General features: G+C 36.2%; 1 protein-coding gene across 7 annotated transcripts in view; it reads right to left on the bottom strand.

Annotated features, from left to right (window-relative positions):
- The window catches only part of OLA1 (Obg like ATPase 1), a 95,503-nt gene that overhangs the window by 54,065 nt on the left and 15,858 nt on the right, over window positions 1-25,580 (bottom strand). For all 7 annotated transcript variants that reach the window (XM_026677694.2, XM_087949700.1, XM_087949702.1 and 4 more), the window contains exon 5: window positions 5,918-6,093. In XM_026677694.2, the coding sequence (XP_026533479.1) occupies window positions 5,918-6,093 (176 nt within the window). The remainder of the gene's footprint in view (window positions 1-5,917; window positions 6,094-25,580) is intronic.

Below are 25,580 nucleotides of genomic sequence, written 5' to 3'. Positions count from 1 at the left end.
TAAAAATCAAGAGCAATACCATTTCCCTCTTGATTTGCAGGTGTGTTTCATCAACCACATGCAAAATTGTCTCAGTATTCCAGGAGAAGATTACTAGAAAGAAAATGATGAAATATTCATATTTATAAATGCATAACCTGATCTGCAAAATGATCACTCGCTTTATCACATTGACCATAATGGCAAACAGGATTCTAGGAGAAACCACTTTTTCTAATAAAAGAGTTTCAAGTTGAAGTATGAATCATGCCTTTTATGCTTCTCAAGCACAGAAAACAATGGGCTTTAGTATACAGGTGATCATTTATATTTTCTCAATGTCCTGGACTTTAAGCACATGGATCAGAAGAGCAGAGCTTTAAAAAATCTTGTTCAGTTCTAAAAAAATAACAATATAAATATTTTAGTTTTTTTAATCTATTGCCAGCTATAACCTTAGGGGCTTATTTAATTCAACATTGAGATCATTAATGCATAGATTTCTGATACACAGCAACAAATAATTTTACTTTGTTGGCATGCAAGGCGATATAAAATCATATTTGTCATGCAACGATTCAAAAAAAATTTAATCCAGGAATACACCTTACTGTAACACTAAGGAACAGTACAATAGCTCTCTATTCATTCAGTCTATTTCCTGCCTGTTATATAAAAAAAAATGACATGATGGACAACAATACCATGAAGATGAACAAATGCAAAGCATCAGTAAAACCAATAAAGTAGAATTCAGGAAGAATGCCCTGTCTATATTCCATTCATTACAGTAGATTTAAGTCTTGTATTAAAATGTAAATAGTACTAAAGAAACACACACACACACACACACACACACACACACACACACACCCTTCAGGAAAATAAATACAGTCTACAACGGTTCTTTCTTCTAACTTTCATTTCTAAGTATTAAATACTCTCCATTACTGAACTGCGGTCCCTATGAAGGAGTGAATGAGAAAAAGACACCTATGAGAAACAGAGCAATTAGATAAGATTTCCCCATGCCTAGAGCCATAAAGAGTATAAAGATATCCTGTAGTATCCCTGCGCACAAAGAAAAAAACTATATAGTTCTCAAATGTAAAGAAAAAGCATTTCTTCTTTAAGGGAAATGGTATTTATTTTCATAAGAGGAAGAAGTACAATCAAGTCATTACATCCATGCCTGTCTTTCACTAATCCTTAAAACCCGGGGAGTAGAGCTATATTGTCAGAATCATCCATTTAGTTGAATCTAAAAAAAAAGATTACCTTATACAGATAATCCTTGACACCACAAATGGGAATTTTCACTGCTAAGCAAGACAGTTGTTATGTGAGTTGGTTTTTTGCCATGGTTGTTAATTGAAATCACATGGTCCTTAAGCAAATATGGCTCCTCCCACTGACTTAATTTGCCTGATGCCATCTGGGAAGGTCACAAAAAATGATCTCGTGACCCTGGGATTCTGCAACCATTGTAAATACATGCTGGCTGGCAAGTGACTGAATTGTGATCATGTAACTAACCCTGGGGATGCTGTGATAGTTGTAGGTAAGAGGACCGATCGTAACTTTTTCAGCACCATTTTATTTGAATAGTTGCTAAATGAATCATTGTTAAGTCAAGGTCTACCAGTACAGTCAACCATTGATGTAATGGAGTAATGTGCATTACATCCAAATGTCTGCTAAATTGTAAATGAGATTTTACTCCTGAGGAAAACATGTAAGATAATATAATGTTCAATATACAAGTCCATCTGGGTACCCAAGCAAAATTGACTACATCATGTCAAGTGATAAAACCATGTTCTGCAATTGTACTGCCATCAATTGTTTTAACATTGGAAATACAAGATAAAGTGAAGATAGTAGAAAAAAAAAGCATATGAAAATGATAAAGACGTCACGAGAAACAAAAATAAAGAGTGATAAGATGTTAGAGGAAAACAATGATTTTGAGATTAATCTATCAAATCACCCTGCTCTATTGCAAGATTTGGAAGAGATGAACTTTATGGACCAAAATGAACAAATAGTCAAAACATCTTTGAATCTATTACATCTATAGCACTACGGGAAAAACACTTCGTACAGACAAAAATCTCTGATGAACTATTAATTTAATGAAAAAACACTGGACAATGAAGAATATTGGAAATTTCATTAATAAATTTGAATATGTTGAATGTTGCAAGACCATAAGAAAACGTATCCAAGATGAAACACATCAGTTTAACTTGAAACTTCTGAAAAAAGGCAACTGAAAACAACGGGATTAACAGAGCAAAATACAAGAAAGAAGTTTTGCACTAAAACAGGAAAATTGCTATGTGTGTAAAACAAGACAGGAAATGTTAGAAATAATTGGAAAATTCTATTCAGAGCTACACAAAGATCAAGATCACTCAAAAGTAACAGCACCCACAAAAGAGGAAATGCCAGATATCTAAGTGGAGAAAGTATCAAGTACCACAAAATCAATGAAAAATGGCAAAGCTTCGGGAAATTACTATGTCATGGTTGAAATTCTGAAAGCTGGTGGTCACAGTTTAGACAAGATACTAACAAAACTATACTTGAGATGCATCAGCGAAGAAAAAATACCCAATGCTGAAGTAATTCTTATACACAAGAAAGGAGTCCAAGATGATTTAAAGAACTATTGCTCAATAAGTCTTCTTTTAATCATCTACAAGGTTCTCACCAATAGCAAAAAGAATATTGAGAACTTTAAATGATGCACAGCCAAAGGAGCAGACAGGGTTCAGAAGTGGTTACAGCACAATGGATCACATCCATGTTGTTCAACGACTCATCAAAAGGCACAACGAGTACACCATGCTTCTGTGCATACACCATGCTTCTATGAAAAGGCATTTGACTCAGTATTCCAGCAATCAATAATTAAGGCATTGCTCAACCCAGGCTTAGACACTGCTTACATAAACTTATTACAGTCAATATATATAAAAATGGCAACCATTTGCCTTAATGATAAAGTGGAAATCAACATATAAGATGTATGACAAGGTGATACACTATCACTTATCCTTTTCTCAACCTGCCTTGAAGAAGTATTTTCCAAAGTAGATTGGGCAAAAGATGGAATAAAAATCACTATTTAAATAACTTAAGATCTGCAGATGTTGTTCTCTTTTCACAAGACCCAGAAGAGCTACAAGGACACATATAAGAGATGCACAAAGCAGAACTATTTGGCTTAAAAATAAACTTGAAAAAGAGCTAGGTTATGTTTAATAAATTCACTAAAGAAAGAAATTTTTTATATCTGGAGAAAAACTAGATGTAGTAGACCACTACATATACCTTGTCCAACAGATCTCAATGGAAGGTGATAAAATAAAGAAAATTGAACGGCGTGTTAAATACGGTTGGCAGTCATTTAGCAAGATAAGCATAATTTTCAAGAACAACCTCCCCTATGCCTGAAAAGTTTTTGATCAATGTACCTTCCCTAACATATGCCAGCGAAACATGTACACTAACTTCACAATCGATACAAAATCTACCAGTGGTGCAAAGAGTCATGGAAAGATGCTCAGCATTACAAGACAAGATAGAAAGACCCACACATGGATTACAGAACAAACAAAAGTATACGATATCATCAAGAGAGTAAAAAAATTGAAATGGAAATGAGCTGGTCACATAGCAAGAAAAACTGATGGCAGGTTGATCAAGGCAGTTATAGAATGGATCCCATTTGATAAAAAGTGTCCATGAAAGAGACTTAAAGCATAATGGATCAATGACATCAGCAAGTATTGCGGGGCCAAGTCGCAAAAAAAAGCTCAGGACCATATTGCTTGGAAACACGCAGAAGAGGCCTTCATCCTGTAGTAGACAATGGCTAAAATGATGATGATGATGTGTGTGTTTGAGTGTGTGCGTGTGTGTGTGTGTGTGTGTGTGTGTATGTAACATGTATGGAGATTTTCTGGATTGATTTGTCAAAATCTGTTGGTTGAGGCAAAGTCCAAGCTCAGATTTTATTTATTACAGCCAATGTCTGCTGAATTGAGATATTCCAAATCTAGACTGTTTCTGTATTTCAATTTTTCGTCCCCTCCCCCCATTGCTTTTAAAGTTTGCTAGAAATTTTGCAACTTTAAATGCATCTCCCTACATAGCTCCAAGCCTGTTCTATTTTCTTTCTCCATATTGTTATAAAACAAAAAAATATCCATTCAGGCAATTTTTATGGATTAATTTTTTTAAGTCAAACATTGGTGTAATGTTAACATTTGGTTGGAGAGCAATTTACTTGTTACACTACACTTAACAACAGTAATATCTTCTGCTAATGTAGAAATAGTGTTCTCTATCTCTGGAGTAATTCATTAAAAACTGAGATAAATTTGGGAAAGCTTGATTTCTTTTTAAACTCTAAATGAAGAGGAATACCCAAATCAAATGTAAATACATCATCCAGCTAATGATGTGTTTTGTGCTGACTTGATGGAAATTGCTTTTCTTTGTTAAACTATTGTTTATAAATAAGTTATTTAAAAAAAAAATTATTCTGTAACTGTTGAAAAACTAGCAGAAATAAGCAAAATTATTAATGCTAATTTAAAATGTTGTATACATCGTTAAATATAAATATCCTCCAAACACTTCTAAAATTAATTAGATTGGACAGAATTTGATTTGATTCAATGCAAAGGATTTACAAATATGTATTTGCTTGCTTGATACTAGCTAAGTATATCATATAAATGAAATTTACATTAGCAAGTAGTAAAAAATATGAATTTAAGTTATATCAAAGAAAAATGCTTACAGAATCTTCCTACCTAATGAATAAATTAGGATTTCAGTGAATAAAGTATGTCTTCCTGACTGGTGATTTAAAACATTTTTTCCCCAAATCAAATCCTGCTTTATTCTAGTTGTCAGGGACAATTAGTTGCAACCTACTACAAATAAATCCTGAAGCTATTACAGGATTTAACACAGAAATCTGTGAAGCCACCGCTATTTCATGTTAAAACTAGGGCCATATGCTTATTCCATTTGGTTCAACATCAGCTATTCCTTCTTTTCAGTCTTCATTTTTGCTGTGATCATTATTTGCCTATTATGAGTTCTGGAGAATTTGAACATTTGCATACTTTAAAGAACTTTTGAGTTTGTCTAATATAGATATTTTGTTTTTGTTTTTCTTGTTTTACATTAATATGCTGCCTGGAGTTCCAGGCCATGTACATGGGGTGGGAAGAAGACAGTTCTCACTTTATCCCCTATATAGAATGAAGTAAAATCCAGTATAGTGTAATGGTTCACGTACTGGACTAGGTAAAGATCCCAGGTTCTAATCCCCCATTAGATAGAAAAGCTGTCTGCCTGACTTTGAAAGCACTATTTTCTCCTAGACCTAGACAAGGAAGTATAAAAATCCATCTTTCTCCAAACCTACACTGGACTGCCAGTGGACCGATTTGTATTGACATCAACAGCAAGATAAATTAAATCCAAAGAATATTTCAGATTTATCCAATGGACCCACAGTTGAGTCCAAATCATTGTTATTCTGCAGTGATTCTCATACCAGTATTTGAATTAGTTTGACAGATTTTAAGAACATACACACATGCAGAAGTTACACATTCTCTATTAAATTACAAATAATAAATCTTCACCATTGTGAATTATATTATCAAAAAATAAGTATTTGTATAACAATTACATAAATATATACAACTAAAAAGAACATGTTACTGCAACGTACTGGTGGAATAGTTTAAGTTCAAAAGAAACTAGTGACTTTTTTCCAGGGCAGTAAAACCCAGTGATAATCTGACAATCAATTAATACGACAATCCTCTTTTTTTTTTTTTTTTAACAAATATCAATCTTACACTCCAAAATATAAACCTTTGAAATGGAATATTTTCTTACTTACATATTCAGGTTTTAATTTCTTGTCACCTCCTCGTACAGCCACTTTTTCTAATTTGTCTATAATGGGCATGATCATTTCCTCATCTTTTAGTCTGAGTTCTTCATGTATTATTTCAATGTCACGAACTGGCTCCACGCTTCCTTCAACATGCGTGATATCATCATCATCAAACGATCCTTTGTGGAAGCAAAAGTGGGTGGTTAGGCAATATTCTTAGCTAATAACAACAATGCTCAAAGTACCTAATATGTCACAAACATTGTAGACGCACAAAACAAACCCAGGACGGGGGTAAAAATTAGACACAGCAAACCCAGTAGTTATGGCTATGAGGCAGAACACAATTGATATTTTAAATTTTCCAGGGTCCTTTTTCGAGTCAAGAGTCAATATTATCTCATAATGTCTTAGAGCTGGTTGAGAAAAATTGTCTTTATATATCATTTGATAAACACAGTGGCTTAGAATAAAGTAAACATTGAAACTGCCAGGAAGTTCTGTCAAAGAATGGTGAAGTTCTCTAGTATAGTAATGGGTTTCCAAGGGAAACAGAATTTACGAAAAGAAAGGGGGGGGGGAACAAGGGCCTGAAATCATCTGGCAGACCTCTTCTCTGCTTCCAACTACTTTATCACTATGGTTCTGACGGTGATTAGATAATGAACCACTCAGACACACAATTTACACAGCAGCTAATTTCATCGGTCTGATTTGAGGGTATGGTTTTTAGGGGGCCATCAAACAAGCAGATGAAGGTGCATTTGTCATATATGAATGACAACCATTCACACTATCTCAACAAAATGGTGCTGGCCCTTATTAGAAACACATGCTATTATCACATATTTAAAGTGCAGCTGAAGCCATAATTTCAAATTGCCAACTGGAAACATAAGGGTAAAACAACCAGATATTACTGAAGCATGTGTACTGACTTTATGCCCTTCTGAAGACATAATGTGGCAACATAATTCAACTGGGATACTCTTGAGTTATCAATAAAGAATCGTATGAAAACAAAAATTAAACATTTATTAATAGCAAACTATAATTTAAATTGCAGGCTTATTCATGAATAATTCATGACAAAAAATTTTGACACCATGTAATAGCAGAATCAACCCACTAACTTCAGGCACAATGCTTTAAACACAATTTAGCATGGTTACAACATTTTTAGTGTTGCCAATTATAATAACCTCCTGATTAAAAAAAATCTTGTGACCCAATTCTTTTTTCTAATTGAATTTGGATCGTGAAATTTAATGCTGTACTCTGAAACACCTAGGCTGCATGAAAATAAAACCTCCCAGCATTTCTGAAAAGATGTCAGCCACACATCAGGCCAATTCGTGTCACCTTTCTCGTTGTGTGAGGAATATCACCATGTCTTCATTTTGAAAACTATGCATGGTAAAACTAATCTTTTCCCTTCTAATTATACGACTGAAAAATTCAGACAGCAGCTTGTCATCTGGTGTTTTTCCCCCCTAAAAACATTGTGAGGTATAATTTTTTCCTGACATTGCTTAGCTCATATGGCCACATATGCCTTCACAGGTCCTTTAAAGTGTTTATTTTTAAAAAAACGAAAAAGAAAATATGAAGATCTTTTAATGCTTACAACCAACACTGGTTAATCTGACTCATTTATTTTGCAATAACTGCATTTTCAAAATATCTGAAAAGAAATCCATCAGGTAAAATAATATCAGATGATGATGATTACGATGTTTTGCAATCCCCACCTTCCTACTTTACAGGAATCATTTCCTTCCTTCTCAAGCTCTAGGTTGTATTTTTATTACCCCTTGACTATAATAGTAAAAGGAAGTATTTAGGTATATTCTTGTCACTTTACCATATTTGTCCTATGACTAATTTTTTTTGTAAATATTTGATAATTTTTTAGACACATGTTCTATTCCAACTTTGTATGGATTTACATTCAACATTTTAATCATTCAAAGAGCTATTGGGATCTTGCCAAAATTGAGGAAGTGCTTTTACCTTACAGTTCAATTTTAGCGGAGCCCCAATGGAAGTAAGGTCAGAACTTTAAAAGAATTTCAAAGAAAAATAAAGAGTTGCAAAAAATTATGTAAGGAAAGGCATATTTGACTGATTTACAGGAAATTAATTAATGCTTGTAATTAATTAAATTAACAGAGTTGCTCTTTGATATTCATTTAATTTTAATTTAGGAAGATCAGTTACATATCTTGCCTTTTAGACATAAACTTTAACCACAGAATAGACTCCTCTTAATCAAATTGTCTGATATAAGTTTTATAAACATAACTATAATTAATAATCATTTATCACTTAGATTAGAAAAGGCTTATATTTTAAAATTCAATTAAATTCTGCTTTTTTCTAACACAAACCATTATTTCACATCCTCTATCACTCTGAATAAATGAAGGAAAACTCTAAACCTTCTTTTATGTGATATCCTTTAAGATAGGGGTGTAAAACTCGATCCCATCACGGCTGTCTCAGGATTTTGTTTGCCCTTGGGTGTCCAGGGTGGATGTCCCTGGTCGTGGCCAACAGGATGGAGGGGACTGGTCCCTTGCCGTCTTTGTGACGGCCACACAGGACAACTCTAGGCCACCTGTTTGACACTCTTGCTTTAAGATACTTAAAGAGATTAATTATATCCTCATTCCTCTTCCCTTTCTCATACTTTTTCTCTTTTCAGGTATAAACATTCCCAAGCCTTTCAAATTCTTTTTGTGAGCAAATTTCTAGTGTCAATTCCTTCTCTTCACTAAACCTATTCCAGGTAGTGTGAAAGCTACTTAAGCAAACACAATATCCAAATATACATTCAACACTTAGCTATAAACTGGTATTAACTAACCTGTTATTTAAAATTATATTTCAAACTGATCAATCAGAATGTGCCAGAAAAACTAACAATAGTGACTGGATTAAAAACTATGATCTCTCTGGGAAAAAAAGGCAAAGATTTATTTTAAACCTAAAATTTTACTATTCACATATAAAAAGAAGAAATGAATCTACCATCATCTTGAAAAAATAATCACTATGATTTTAGCTTTCCATGCACCCAGAAGTACAATTCCAGTTACTGATCAAATAAAAATTGTATTTGCAACATCCAGCTGCCCACACTGCTTTCCAACCATACAGATTTGGATATGATACTCTTCCCAGTATCATGTAATAACACAGCACTATAATGCTGTTATCTTACTATTTACATTTTATTCACTTTTATAACAAATGTCTCACATATAAGTCTATCACTGAAAATTCTTTTAAATATGTGCTCCCTTAAATATGAATACAATTGTATGTGTTTTTAAAAACAAAATATAACTTAAAGGGATGGATAATGAAGATTTCAGAAGAGAGACCACATGATAGTTTCAGAACATGTTATGCTTAAATATTAAATTGCATAAAAACGATCATTTTCCAGTGCCTTTGTATGACAGAGGTAGAGTCTCCACTTTGTGCCCAAATATGACTGATGAGTTTATTTATCTAGCCACCCTTATTATTGTATACACAAAAATGTGAAATCACAGCTGCCAGTTCTCTAGCTGGTATGGCCTTCATTTGCATTGAGTACTTCCCAAGAACCTGGGATGTTGTAATGTATCACCGCAGCATGTGTGCGGATCCAAGCAGCACAGGCTTTTGTAATGGACAGATGGAAATTCTGCCAATGTGCATATTTTTAAGTACCCAGTATGGCACCCAGTGTACCAATACCCATGGAACCACCATAGCCAGTTTATTCAATCTTTTAATTACTTTTGCTTTCTTTTGCCATAGGCACTCTATTCTATTTGCAGATCTTTGTATTTTGTGGTTTTTCTCCAGTTCTTTCTCTTCTTTTATGCTTTCTCCAGATACTGCCATGTCCACTACCCAGACCTTTTTTCTTTCTTATTGACAATTATTAAGCCAGATATTATGTGGCAGGTTTTTTTTTCTTATTACACTCAAAGAACCTATTACTATTAATGTAAAACAACCCCTCCTAATTCAAAGTTCTATGAATTGGCTGTAAAATGTTTCCAATTAGTCTGCATGAAATTTTCTTTTAGACTGTATTTTTTTTTTTGCTCTTTCAAGGACTCACTTTTGACTCACCATTTCACAAGTCTTGAAGACCACTCTCATCTGTTTCACTTCAACAACAGCCCGGATATCCTTTTCGTATAACACAATAAAAGGAGCATAGTTTCTACATGTTATTTACATATTCTTCTACCCTGCTTCTTTCCATATTTTAACATGATATAAATTCCATCTATATTTTATGGGCTACTTTTAAATTACAAGCTGCCTTGGTATTATTTTACAATATGCTTCCATTTCTTATGCCGTCCATATGACAATTATTTCAAAACATCGAGAGATTTTGTCAATGCTTATGTTATACCTGTCAAGATCTGATGACTCTATGTTATGTATTCCTCTGAACAGAACCACTACACTTAGTTACAGGCTATCATCAACCAATTCATTCTCTTGCTAAAATCAAGTCATCCAATTACTCCTTGACTAATCAAGGCTGTTTTGGCTTTTTCTTTTTTCAAAAGGTACTCAACAGCATAAACAGTTCACTTACAAGAAATGGAAAGGGGCTAATCAGCAGAATTATTGTTTTGCTGCTACAATTTGCAGTATTTAAATGCAGTTGCTGATTGGACTGAAAGTTTTATGATACAGCAAAGGAAACTAGTTTGACTTAAATATGAAGCTGCCTACGTCTTGCCTACCGAAGGAAAGAAATGCAGAAAACTAGAATGTTTGCAGCAATTCACTTTTTATATTTATGTATCTAAGCAAATGTTAAAATATATAAAACAGATATGAATATTCTTAATTTGCTAGGCATGCTTATTTTTCCATCTTTTCTAATTTTCTGATTTTATGTTCATGTTTTTACCATGAACAGACTCTCCCTTTTGTTTCTAACACACTGAGGCTCAGAATTTAAAAATCCAAGTACTTCATCAACAGTTAATTTATTGATTAACCAATAAATATCAAGAGACTATAAAAACAATACTGAAAAACTAGAACATATTTTTCTATCATCTCCCCTGTGGACCCCCCCACCATCAGTTCTAAGCTATCCATCCTTTTCCTGATAGTCTTTGATAAAAGGTTCAGCCCTCCAAATAATGTGCAATCTCATTCCCTAAAAAAAAATTAACAGTTGATCCTGAGTGTCCCAATGTATCCTAAATTTCAAAAAGGACCTAGACCAGGGGTCGCCAACCTTTTGGACCTCAGGGACCACCAAACTCATAATTTTAGATCCCAGGGACCACTAACTGGTTCTGTGGGTGTGGCCTAATTTGTGGGTGTGGCTTGGTGGTCATGTGACTGGCTGGGCATGGCTGGTATGTAAATATTATAAATATTTATATAAATATTTAATTTTTTATAAAAAAGAGCAACTTTTACCCAAAATCAGCCAAAGCAGGCAGATTGAGTTGCTCACAGAATCATTCAGTGATCTATCTATCTTCCATCGGCTAGCTCAGTCTCTCAAATTTGCTTGCCGTGAGTCTGCACTGAATTTGCTTGCAAGCAAACCTTCAGTCCTAAGGGAAGTTCAGCTGTGCTGAGCTGAAGATCTAAAGACTAGCTAGAAAGCAAGAAATCCAACCATTTCCTGCTTCCTAGCTAATCTAAATCTCCCGGCACAGCAGAACAGATGATGGTCAGAAAAAGGAAAAATAGAAATTTAGCAGGCAAGTTTACCAGGTAAGGAGTGAGTGGGCGGGGAGCATTCCTTTGGGCCATGTGGGCGGCACAGCCTTGTGTTTCTGCGCAGCCTGGATTAATTGCTTTGGGGGGGTGCTCTGGTGGTGAGATTTCTCTGCGGCCCACCAAAATTTTCTCATGGCCCACTGGTTGGCGACCACTGACCTAGACAATCAACTCTTATACAGACTATAAATTACCATCAAAGAAAGTATGTACAATGTATTCATAATGTATTTCTAAATAAGAAAACATGAGACAGATACTTAAAAGTTTAAAGAACACAGCAGAAAAACATACCAACTAGATAACAGAAATAAGTATTAAGAAATTCATGCATCAATACATCCATTAAATATAAGGACAAATTAAAAAGTGTTGGGAAAGAAGGATCTCTCTAGATGGATGTGATCCATGCAAAATAGATATCTAGTCTTGATTAGAATAAAACTATCTGCAGACATTTGAAAGATGCTTCCTTTCATCTTCCTTTTTCCTCTCAACAGGCCAATAGTTAATAAACTTTTTTAAGAAGTTGGATTGTGTAGCCTTGGACATGATGTGCTTTATAATTTTTTTTATATTTCTTTTATCTGTTGCTTTTAGTAAGATGTTAATTGGCAGATTTGGTTCTGTGAGTTGGGCAGCCCTATAAATTAAAGAAATACATCTGGGAGTTGTAGGGGGCTTTATTTCTTTTCTTAAGTAAGGCACAAATCATCAGCCCCAAATTATCATACTTTGGACACATTACACATTCTAGAGAAGACTCTGATGCTGGAAATGGTTCGAGGAAAGAGAAGAAGAGGATGACCAGCAGCAAGGTGGGTGAACTGATACAGTGATGGTGGATGCACTATTCAAAGACCTAAAGGAGCAGGTTAGAAAAAGATCATCCATTATATAATGTATTCCATTCTGAATCTTGGAATTGGATATTCTGCATGGAACCTTTGAATCCAAATAATTTGATTCTGTAAATTGATGTGTTTACCCGGAAGTAAATCTGATGGACCAATTTTCACTTGCGATACAGAAATCTGGGGTTTAATTCTTCATCAATACAGCATCATAATTCTTCTCTCAAATAGCAAAGTAATCAGTTGAAAAATCTAAATTTCTCACAGCAACAGCAAACTATATTAGGGTTAGCTAGAGATGAAACATCACCACAGTCCAGAATTTAACTGAAAGTAGGAAGGAATACAAAATATTTGAAATTGCATGACTATTAGAAAAACTCCTCATTTCTATAAAAAATAATGTACTTCTATAAATGACAAAATATTAAAACTGTTTGTTGGTTTGTTCCATAAATTTGGAACACCTTATATCAGTATCAGAGAGGAAATGAATTCTAAAAAAGCCCAAATATATGCAGTTCGCAAAGCTGGTACTACAAAGATAAGGTACAAACTGGGGGGGTTACATGCTAATCTAACCTCAATTATTGTTATTCCAAATCTTTCTGTTTTTTCTAAACAAGTCCCTTCTACTCATCCTTAATGGTCCCCTTCATTTAGAAAAGTTACCTGTGTGGTAGGAAACAGGTCTGTGTTGGACCCTATTGGAAGTTTCCTGCTTGCATGTTTGGAAAATATAAGCATGTTGTGGATTGATGTCTCCTATTGTGTCCACAAGCCAAACATCTCATAATAGATCAGGGTCACTTTTTAAGATTAACTCTATAGTGGCCTCTCCCATACAGGGAGAGACTACCTTACAGGGAGAGACCACTATAGAGTTAATCTTAAAAAGTGACCCTGAAGCATAATCATCTTTGTTTGCTGTTCAATTGCTAAACCGTGTCTGACTCTTTGCGACCATATGGACCATACCACGCCATTGTTCTGTGTCCTCCACTGTTTCCTGGAGTTTCTCCAAATTCATGTTCATAATCATCTAGGGACTTTAAAACTCTAGCTTTCAAGTCATTGCCTTGACATCAATGTATCCAATCTATGTAAAGGAAATTGAAGCCCCTTAATACTACAAAAAACCTTTCATCATATCTAATTTCCCAAGGGTGCAGTTTAAAAGCTGCTTGTCATCTTTTTGATATTATATGCTAAGAACTAGGTTGCAAGTAGAGCCTGTCCCTTGTATAAGTTTGGCTTATCTACTAAAGTTCCCCAGTGTTTAACAAATCTAAGCCTTCTTAGATTTGTTGAACCTGATATTGAAAAATTGAACATTATCCATCTAGCTAGCTCAGCGTGTACAGCAGGTAGCATTTCTTAAGAAAGCTACCTTTGGCAGTATTGGACTTTCAGTCTGCTTCCTAGCAATTTGTCTTTAATGATTAACTATATTTCCCTATATAACAGAATAAGTTGAAAGGGACCTTGGAGGTCTTCTAGTCCAATCCCCTGCTCAAGCAGAACCCTATACCATTTCAGACAAATCACTGTCCAATCTCTTCTTTTAAATCTCCAGTGTTGGAATACCCACAATTTCTGGAGGCAAGTTGTTCCTCTGATTAATTGTTCTGTCAGGAAATTTCTCCACAGGTCAAGGTTGGTTCTCTCCTTGATTAGTTTCCATCCATTGCTTGTCTTCAGGTACTTTAGAAAATAGGTTGACTTCTTCTTTGTGGCAGCACCTTAGATATTGAAACACTGCTATCACTAGGAAATCTAATTGCCTATTACAAACCCATCTGCCTAACAATTCAATCATCTGGAGCCAAAGTCTTCTACTTCCAGACTGTCCTTAGTGTGACAGCTTATGAGTTCATCACCCTCATACACAAACATCTCTTTTACCCTCGAATTGTGTCTTCTAAGATCCTGGTTCTTTTTGACAATATGAGAGTTGCATTCCTGGGAAGGGATGAAACTATTACATCTGAGTTCTCTATATCTCTCTGGCTAGTTATGTATCTCCTGTTCAGCCACCTTAGTTCAAGGGAATGAACTTGCTCTCCATGATCCAGGAGTTCATCACACTAAGCACATATAAAACCCTATATGTGAAACTTATCAATAAAGAATAAATACTACGTTCAAGGAGTGCTGTGAATTTTATAGTACGGTGATTAACACTGACATTAAAATGTCAGTTTTTCATTTTGTGACAATAGATGTGTATGGAAAATGGCATTCCAAAATGTATCAAAGAATTTAAGATTAAATTGTGTAATCTGCAGACAGAAGTTAGAAGTATTATAACAGCAGTTTTTGTAGCTAGATTAGTCAACAACCTAAAGTGAAAAATGAAAGTGATTGACTAACATCTTTGAAATAAAGCATTTTTCAAATACTTTGTAACTTCAATTCCATAGTGCTTCATAAAACATTAACTGGTTGTAATCATTTGCAGTGTAATTGTGGACATTTATATGCTTTTCTTATGCACAGAACATAGCTATTAGAGCTGAATGGTGATGGTGTGAAGTATAGGTTAGATTGGGTGAAATTAAAGTAAATTACTCAGGGATGTGGAATTCTGAAAATAGAAACAGTCAATGATTTGCAACCTTCTTGATGATCAGCTTCAGAGAACCCTAAATGGCAAGAACTTACATATTTTAAAGTTAACTAGTTTCTTTTTTAATATTATGTATAAATATAGTTTAAATGGAAGTACTAAATGACTTTGAAAAACATTATTTTCTTTGGTTTATCAGTCTCTTTAGCCTAAGATTTTTTTTTCATTAAACATTTTTATACTCTTAGGTATAAAAGCAGATAATGAAAAATTGTACTGCAACATTTTTATGTAAATGTTTTATATACAGATTTTTGCACACATAATACAGCATGAACTGGATTTCTAATAGACCTGTCCAATAGCTAACAATCAGTCCATAAAAATTAGGACAGAAAGGTGATTTTACTATTTCAATACATGGAAATTCAGTACTGATAATTGACAAAAGAAATCTAGTAATCCATATTAAGATTAGCAAGAATCTATTTTCTGTTTCCCATCTACATCAAGTACAGGATTAATGAAGTATTTATTCTGTCCCTTTGAAGACTAAGATGAACTCAGGTTCTATAATAACTGTCTTAATCGTCACATACTTTTTAAGAATGTGGCCAAGAGTCAGGAAAGTTGGCCTCTCTGTTGGACAGCATGTCTCTGTTGGAAAGCATGTCCAAGAGCTCTATTTCTACAGGAAGTAACTGGCCTGGTAAACCTCAACTACTTCAGCCGGAACCACATAAGTTCTTCAGATTTCAATTACAGGTAAATCTCATTTCATGACTGTTCACAGTAATGAAAAAAACTAACGTTAAACCAATTCTCATATTTACAATCGTTACAAGTCTGTTCAGCTAAGGAAAAGGTGAAGTAAAAATAAAAGAACTTAGCAACCATTTCACTTAACCAAACGTCGGTCCGAATTGTGGGAGCTTTTAAATGAGGACTGCTTGTATTGTCTTGATTCACTGTTCAGCTAAAATGGGATATAAGACGCATGACTAGAATATAACAATTCATCTAAGAGTCACTAATGTAAAATATGGGAGATCCTAAGAAAACTACATCAGGAACTAAGCTCAAGTCAATGGCATCTTTACATTTTTAATAGGGAGACTGTCATTAACTCCCGTTAATGTGTCAATCCGTTATAATTCTGAAAATGGTAAAGAAATTTATATATATATTTATTCAAAATTAAAAACATGCCAACCAAAACAGAAATGTGCTGCTTATCTGAGAACTCTGAACATGCTTTGTTATCAAAAGCTCAGAAGGTATATACCGTGTCTCTCCAACAATACGGCCTCCACCAATAGGAAGACCCAGCATGTTTTCTAGGCATAAAATCAAATTAAGCCCCTCCCCCAAATTTAGGCCTAGTTTAAAACATGCAAAATAGGGGGAAGGGTGGGGGGACTTGCCATTTGGAGTGCCGTTGGAGCTGCCACCGCCGTTTGGAGTGCCATTGGAGCTGCTGCCACCGTTTGGAGCTGCCTCTGCCGTTTGGAGCCGCCGCCGCCGTTTAGAGTGCCGTTGGAGCTGCTGCCGCCGTTTGGAGCTGCCTCTGCCGTTTGGAGCTGCCTCTGCCGTTTGGAGCCGCCGCCGCCGTTTGGAGTGCCACCGTCACGTTTGGAGCTGCCGCTTCCGTGTTTGGAGTGGCGGTGGTACTCCAAACAGCGGCAGTGCTCCAAACGCGGAAGCGGCAGCTTCAAACGGCGGCGGCGGCTTCAAACGGCAGAGGCAGTTCCAAACGGCAGAGGTAGCTCCAAACGGCGGCAGCAGCTCCAACAGCACTCCAAACGGCGGCGGCAGCTCCAACGGCACTCCAAACAGCAGCGGAATGGGCAGAAGGGAAAGCAACAGCGGCAGGTGCCAAAGGTCTTGGGTCTGCAGCAAAGGTGTTTGGTGGGAGTAGGGAGCTCTCTGCGCTTCGCCATGATCGCCTGTTAGGAGCGGCTGGTGGCGAGGGTGCCCGCGGGGCGCTCTAGATGAGGATGAAAGGGGGAAAATTAAGTTACCCCCGAAAAGACGGCCTAGCCATTTTTTCGGGGCTCAAAAAAAAATAAGGCCCGGCCTTATTATGTGAGAAACACGGTAGGTCATGGCTCCAATCTGGGTCAATCACCGGGACCAGAGATTTAGTCCTTTGAGCTTTCAGACTCGTACTGGAAGCCATCCTCAGGGAACTTCTCTCACATAGTGAGAAAGAAGCTCCTTGAGGGTAGGCTCCAGTTCGAGTCCAAAAGCTCAAAAGACTAAAACACTGGTTCCAGTGATTGACCCAGACTGGATTCTGCAACATTTTGTGTGTGTGTGTGTGTGTGTGTGTGTGTGTGTGTGTGTTTTCTTAAGTTTTCGCAGGTACTTACATGTATGGTAATTCGGCTTTGTTCGGGTATTTTCCCTAACAAATGATAGCCGTCCATTTACTCAGAGCCAAGCTGCACTAAAAGCCTCCAATACAGGAACACAATGTTGCCAGCCAATCAACACACACACACACACATACACAAAAAGCCACAAAACAGACAGAAGATACTAGAAACACCAATCAAGCAGAACACAGCAAACTCCAAGACCAATAAACACAGACCAAGACTCCTAACCAATCAGGATGAAGAAAAAACCATTCTGGCACAGCAGTAGGCTAGCCCCAAATTTAAAACTGAAACAACTGTAAAAGTCTGACTCACAGACGAACACAATACAGAAGCCTGATGATGGCAGATGAGATTCTGCCGAAACGTTGCTACAACTTTAAAAGCACAACTATAATGACGTGGGAAAATACCCGAACAAAGCCGAATACCATACATACATACATACATACATACATACGTACATATATATATAAACAATATGGTAATAATACTGAACATCATTGACAAATTTACTGAACAGTAGAATAGATATTTCTAATGAACTGGAAATGGGTTAATTTACTTAACCCTTACTTATATTCACTTATTTACTGTATATATCACAAACTTCATCTACTTATCTTATCTTAAGTGTATAGGCATTTTCAAATTGCTTAGATACTTCGCCATAAATAAAGCATTAAATTTAGTTATGTGATTAACCTAGACACTGAAATTTTGCCTCCAAACCCTCAGATCATGGTATCTGAACTTCTTTTTCATAATATCACTGAAACAGCAATAGTTAGGTTGAAAACTCTATGGGCCAGTAATGTTGCTGAATTAAAATTCCCAGCAGCTTTTGCCTGTATTTTAAAGGAGCAGTCCATGTATAATATGTCCAAGCGATTCACATAAGCTAAATATAATTTAAAATATTTAACTGAAAGTTCAATAACCTCTAATAACAGAAACCACTCAAATATGCTTGCACAATCTTAACTGCCCCTAAATAAAATCGCATTTAGGGATCTTTTAAAAACTTTATGATTATGAATAATGAATAATTTATACACCAAACCATTTCAAAAGAAAATCAAATTTTATACTAAATGGAAACTAGAAAGCTATTTATCAGCTATATATAATGTCACATCAATCACAGGGCAACATTTTGTTTTTAAAAACGCTTCCCACTGAAGAACTTGTTCTCTTTTCCATTTAGTGACTATTTTTACAAGTGCAGTACTAACAAACTAAGACTGAGAAGTCATCTCATGCATATTTCTGTTGTCCCACATCATTCGGAATAAACTTTTTTAGATCGTTAACTACCACAGGAGTGCTGATTACACAGCCACCAGCAATTTCCTAACCAATGACCACCTAAACAATGATGTGTTCGGCTTCTCAGACCCTGAAGCCTTTCAAAGGTGAATCATTTCACAGTTTGGAACTAGATCGCCATAGCAACTTCCCTTTGAGGGTTTTAGAATCACCATCCAGTAATTCTATGATCATCAAGCTCAACCATTCCCAATGGTCCTTTTCACAGCAGATGCAAAAGACAGCCTTGAGATTTTGCCGCCTGTTTCAAGCAATTCACCCAGCTTATTAGAATTCTAAATATTTCGACCTTCAGTCACAAAGCATGTTATCTGAAGGTACGGTGATCTCAAGTCAAGGCAAGCAGACATTTAGATTTAATCATCTATGATGACAAGAGACAAAAAAAAAATATCTTAATTCAGCCACTGTCAAACTGCTTACATTAAACTACATGCAAGTCTTTCCACAGAAAAATGGTAACAGTCTATGCAATGTTTTTATTGCAATCATCTGTTGAGGAGAAATATGAACACTGCATACTGACATGAAACTTCAGTCTAAACCAGCAAAGGGCTATTATTTATTGTTCTGCAAAACGCATAGAAACAAAAGTGTTTTTTTTCTAAACATTAGGTCTAAAACACCTTTAAAAATGCTATTTTTAACAAAATGGATTGTATCTGAAAACTGCAATCTATGTCCATTCTAAGAAAATCTGAACACGAGAATTTAAATATAGGTGAGGATTCCTTGTCGTTCTCGGAGCCTGGTTGTTTTCTTGCCAATACTCCATTATTCAAACTAGGTAATAAAATCAGTGCTGATGATGGCCCTGATGATGTTACCTAGTTTGGGTAAAGAAGTGCCTGGAAGAAAACACCAAGGTCAGAGAGCACCAAAGAAACCTCATTTCAGCTCTGAGTTAAATACAAATGCCAGTAATACTTGAAAGCAATGGCTTAATCTAAAGCTCCTGAGGTATTTTAAATATAGAAAAGCATTTTTGCTTCAATTACTGTAATCCGCTTTTGAATTATTAGTAATTAGCATTATTAGTAATTATTATAAGGTATCAGAATTTTAAAAGCCTTAATATTAGAACTAACATCGGATTGACATTTAATAAATTTTGTTTGGCGTACATATTCTGAACTATACTTCTAACCGGATTTAACGCCTTTCTAAAAAAATGCTTAAATCTAAGACTTATAGACAGCAGTATAAGCGGGCTTCTTTTCACTCGAACTATAGAATCCTTCTCCTATCCTTCAACCCGATGAATCTGTTCTAAGAATTCCCAAATCTGAAGCACATTTGAAGGGACCAAGGAGCTGGTTTGTTGTTTTTTAATGTTATGATCTGTACTTTTCTCAACCTGCAAAGGACACAACGATGGCATAGTAACATATGTAGTAAAAACATTCAATTTTAAAAAATAATTGCAAGGGTATTACAGGGTTTCTTGAAAATTCAACTTGCGGCATTTAATTACAGACTTCATGTAGCAGTTTTATTTATTCAGTAGTACCAATATTACAGCCTTTTTTGTTAAAAGTTTACTTTTGTTAAATTTTTTATTTTTTTTCCAGATTAAACAATAGTCATAATAATAATTAAAATGAGCAAGTATAATAACATAAGCATTCGATGTGAGAGAAAATAAATAACAATGAATGAGAATTATCTAGGGAAATACTATCTTTGTATTGTGGGGAACTATTTACATGCTACCTTGCATTTTAGCAAATATATTTGACATTTTTAAAAATCTCCGTCCAATATCATGAGAGTTATCAAACATATAACTGTTTCCCATATTTTATTTGAATGATTTATAGCTCTTACAGGCCATTCCAATCTGCAGTGGCTCTGCACACATAAAGGCCACATGAAAAGCATTTTAGACATTTGCAATTGGTATACAATCTTCAGGATATTAACCTGCTACAGGATCTTTTCTCATTCAAATTATAGAAAGACTAAAAGCCACTCATGTTCAACAGGTAAAAGAAAATACATGTGAGTTACACTCTCACTGGGCTGGGAATGGGACAAATTGCCACAGCCAACTTGCTGTCGCAGCGGGATAAGTCGCCATGGCCAACTCGCCACAAGACAATTTAACAATTCTATTTAATTATTTAAAATAAATAAAAATTATTTTAATTTTTGCCATTTACATTTCATTCTGTCCCTCCTTTTGCACCCTTTCTTTAGTGATTCTATTCCACCATTTCTTTGGTAGTAGTGTAAATCTTGCCCCACAGCAAGCTGTCCTGTGGCGAAATGGCTGTGACAAGTTGTCCTGCAGCGAGTTGGCCATGGCAAGTTGGCTGAGGTGAGTTGGCTATGGTGAATTGTCATAGACCCTTCTGGGTTATGGTAATATAATTCGTGACTTATGGACATTCGCTTAGTAACCACTCAAAGTTACAATGGACTCTCTAAAACATACCTACAGTTCTGAAATTCTGGCGGGTGCCCCTCCAGTCACATGACCACATGACACTTGGCAATGAGGCCGCATTTACAGCCATTTACAGTACCCTGCAATCATGTAATTACAATTCACATTTTTGCTGGAAACCAACGTTTACGGCTGTCTTTCAGCAAAAAAACCAGCGAACTTTAAGCTCTCTTAATGACTGCCACAAAAAAATAAAAATTGATCAATCACATGGATGGCCTGTTTTAGGACCATAACTTACTATTGTTATAGGATTTATTTGTAATATTACCCATTAAAATCACAACTGATTCAGAATGGAACAGCCTATTTGCTTATAGAAGGAACAAACATCTCTTTATTCACACAGAACTGTATTGGCTTTCCTATTATTCCTTGATCCAGCTCATCTGTAGATTCCAGTATTCTCCCACTTTTTGTAATTTGCCAATTTTGAATGCATTTGTTTTGAAATATTGAAAACTGCCTTGAGTCTTTTAAAATAACAGCATATATATAAACAGTATATAAATTAGAAAGTGCTATATTCAAAACTAAAGAACAGTTGTCTAGCAAAACTGTTCTACTCAACTCTGTAATTGAGGAACAAAAATGGACTGCTAAGAAAAGTTTGATAGGAGAATTCAGGTCCCTAGAAATCTTCTTCTGAAGTAGACAGCGTGCTCTTGGCTAACATCAGAACATTTAAAAAGAAAAAGCTTTCCTACTGAAATGAAGAAATGAAGATTAATAAAATTAAAAATTAATTCTGCAGTGATGGCTTATACTGGCTGTCATATTTGTATTCCCACTAGAAAACAATCTGGCATCTACTTGCAGCAAGTAAAAGGGTTTGGTGGCACTTACAGAAAACATCCAAGGGAACAGTAACTTCCAACTAATGAAACAGAATGAATTTTTCCTGCTCCAGCAAAGAAGAAACATGAACCACAAAAGAGGAAGCAACTTTGCATAAGAAAAATAACAGCAAAATCCTAACGAATTTACCAGCCAGACACACAAAAGGTGAATAATTTGAACACAGAAAAAATCAGAATACTGAAAACAAAAGAAATTCTGAGCCTTAAAGAGAAAAGAAAAAGACACTGCAGAAGAGAAGGCAGGTTGCTGGTTTTCTGAAGGACAAAAGAAACAGAACTGTACTCTTTAAGACCATAAGAAGAGTTGTTGTAGTTGGGACTGACGTACAAGGAAGCAAATCTGTGCCAAAGAGACACACCCACTATCTGACAAGAACGGGGATGAAAGACAGAAGATAACAGCTTCCAAGACTTAACAGGTCCACTAATAATTATTCCATGTGAGCAATGTATTCCCTATATGAAGGGACTGGTTTCAAGAGAAAATCAATTGTCAAAGTTTCAGTCTTAAATATTTTGGCAAGTTGCAAATTGCTGGAAAAGGCATAAACCACTTCAGTTTCTGCAAGAAAGATCAGTAGGAGGCATAAGTGACAATAGACCAGACCATGGTGCTGAAAATCTGGGTGTGTTTCAAAACTAGCTGGGAGAAGGTGTTTGCCTGGTGAGTTTTACCTTTTTGCAACACCCAGGACATCTCTCTTCTTTCTTTCCTTTCTCCCTTTTCCTTGCCACATTTTCATCCAGTTTTAGTTTTTCCCCTCTGATCTCAGTGCAACGGTCCCTTTTTATCATCTAAGGGTTTTTGCTGCTGTTTTAAAAGGGGCGTTGGTTTTACCTGATATGCCCTTTCTCGGGATGCCGATGGAGAATCCAAGCGTGGGTTGACACACGCATTTCTGCCCACAGACTGAGTCCTCAATCTTTTGCCATACCTCTCTGTCAACTGCCGAGACCTCAGTTTTGATGAAGGCGTAGCCATCTGTTGGACTTCTTCGTGATGTTGGCTCTGGCCCCTCCTGGACTCTGGACCAGACGATCACCAGGGTGGGGTTGGATTCTCCATTGGCATCCTGAGAAAGGGTGTGTCAGGTAAGACCAATGGCCCTTCTCCAGTATGCCGATTGGAGAATCCAAGCTTGGGACATACCAAAGCCGTCCTAAGGGCATGTAGCAGTCTGGTCCTAAGGGTGTCTAGCTGTCCTAAGGGCGTGTAGCAGTCTGATCCCAAGTCCCTGGATCTGTTGGAGCAGCTGTTGGAGCACCCTCCTACCAAAAGACGCTTCAGCCAAAGCGAAGGTGTCCAATTTGTAGTGCCTTACAAAGGGAGACGGGGAGGACCATGTCGCTGCCCTGCAGATGTCCTCAATAGAGGCCTGCGTTGCACACGCAGCCGTTGTAGCTGTGGTTCTTGTTGAATGGGCTGTCACTCATCTGGGTACTGAGACAGCCTGAAGCTTGTAGGTCTTGGCGATGCATGCCCTTATCCAGCGGTCAGTGATGTGACCCTGGTACCCATCGAAGATGGTTGGCATGACACAAAGAGGGATTCTGTTATTTGATGTGAGAATGTTCTCTTGATGTATCTCCGGACAGGCCTCCTCACGTCCAAGGTGTGCCACTTCTTCTCCAGGGCATAGGATGGCCCTGGGCAGAAGTCTGGCAGTATTATCTTCTGGGCCCTATGGAATCAGGAGTTCACCTTGGGGACAAAGGAGGGGTCCAACCGTAGAAGTACCTTTTGAGTGGAAAGTACAAAGATCCTCTCAGTCAGAGAGGATCTGACTGAGATCCTCAGTCTGCCAGTTCAGATATTCTCCTGGCTGAAGTGATGGCCACAAAGAAGGCGACTTTGAAAGTCAGGAAGCGCAGACTAACCGTCTGTAGTGGCTCAAAAGGCGCAGAGATTGGATTCAGCTGGCGTTGAAGCCTTAGATTCATAAAAATAGGTATTGCAGGCATTTTAACAGTGCTTATAATTTTATTTTTGCCTACCTTTCCACAGTGGTGGGGAAATACACAATAAAATACATAATAACAGAATTGGAAGGGGCCTTCGAGGTCTTCTAATCCAAGCCTCTGCTCAACAAGAAACCTTATACCACCATTTCAGACAATTGATTGGAGAAACCACAACTTCTGGAAGCAAGCCATTCCCCTGATTAATTGTTCTAATTGTCAGGTAATTTCTCCTTAGTTCTAGGTTGGTCCTTTCTTTGATTAGTTTCCACCTGTTGCTTCTTGTCTTGCCCTCTGGTGCTTTGGAGAATAGCTTGACTCCCTCTTCTTTGTGTCAATGAGATATTGGAAGACTTTTATCATGTCACTCCGAGTCCTTCTTTTCATTAGACATACCCAATTCCTGCATCGTTCTTCATGTTTTAGCCTTCAGGCCCCTAATCTTCTTTGTTGCTCTTCTCTGCACTCTTTCTAGAATCTTAAGATCTTCTTTTATATTGTGGTTAATTAAAACTGGACATAAAAATCCAAATATAGTCTTACCAAAGTAGTATAAAGTGTTCAAGTAAGTTTAAGTATGAATCTGAATCTCCTAAAATTGAGCAAAATCACATTTCATTGTATAACAGATGCAATTAACATGCTTTGAACTAACTAGAACTTACTTTTTTAGAAGGTATTGCTATATCCAATGGAGCAACTAATCATCTTGGAAAAAGAACATGCTTCAACAAACATAAAAATCAATGTAAAACAAGTTCTGGAAGCTACTTTTTTAAAAAGCTATGCATGTAAAAAAGGATATCCAAAGTTTTAAAATATAATTATAGAAATACTACTATATTGTAGTCCTACCACACAGAAAGTATCACTAGCAACTTCATGCATCTATTGCTCATAATTTTCCTTTCTCCACCAAATTTGGTAGCGTCCATATATTTTAAATGACACCACCTTTATCATAGTTGACATTGTACAAATAAAAAAAAACTATAGAAAATTGTGCTTACAGATGCCTAAAACATCCAACTAGTGTCAGGTTGTCATTTAAAAAAACAATCAAAACAAGTAGTAAAATCTTGTTCCTTTTAGATTCTAATAACTGAAATCCTGTAGAGTTCTAGTGAACAATTCACTGCAGGGGTTGTCAGGTCAATTCAGTTTGAAGGTGTACCTTTACCTTACTAAATGTTTTTACACTGTAGTTTTTGGCTGTAACAATAGCTTTAGAGAAGTCTAAGAGCAATACTTTAAAAGGTTTCTTTAAAAATCAACAATTTGCTTGAAGATAGCAATTCTATTCCATTAACATTCAAAACCACTGTAGGTTTTAAAATAAAAATATAGTCTACCAATTCTACTTTTTCTGGCAACCAGCACCTCCCTCATAGTTCCTGAGTAGTTCAATGGGTTAATTTAATAAGCAGCAGTTTGGGAACCAGATTTAATGAGTAATGCCTGTCATTTTTTAAACTTTAACTGTGTCATTAGACCTA

This window comes from Notechis scutatus, chromosome 1 (genome assembly GCF_049901735.1).
Source record: "Notechis scutatus isolate UNSWTSFEM ecotype Mainland chromosome 1, rNotScu1.2, whole genome shotgun sequence".
Classification (NCBI taxonomy): domain Eukaryota; kingdom Metazoa; phylum Chordata; class Lepidosauria; order Squamata; family Elapidae; genus Notechis; species Notechis scutatus.
The sequence above is the reverse complement of the archived record's forward strand: the minus strand, read 5'-3'. Positions and strand labels throughout refer to the sequence as shown.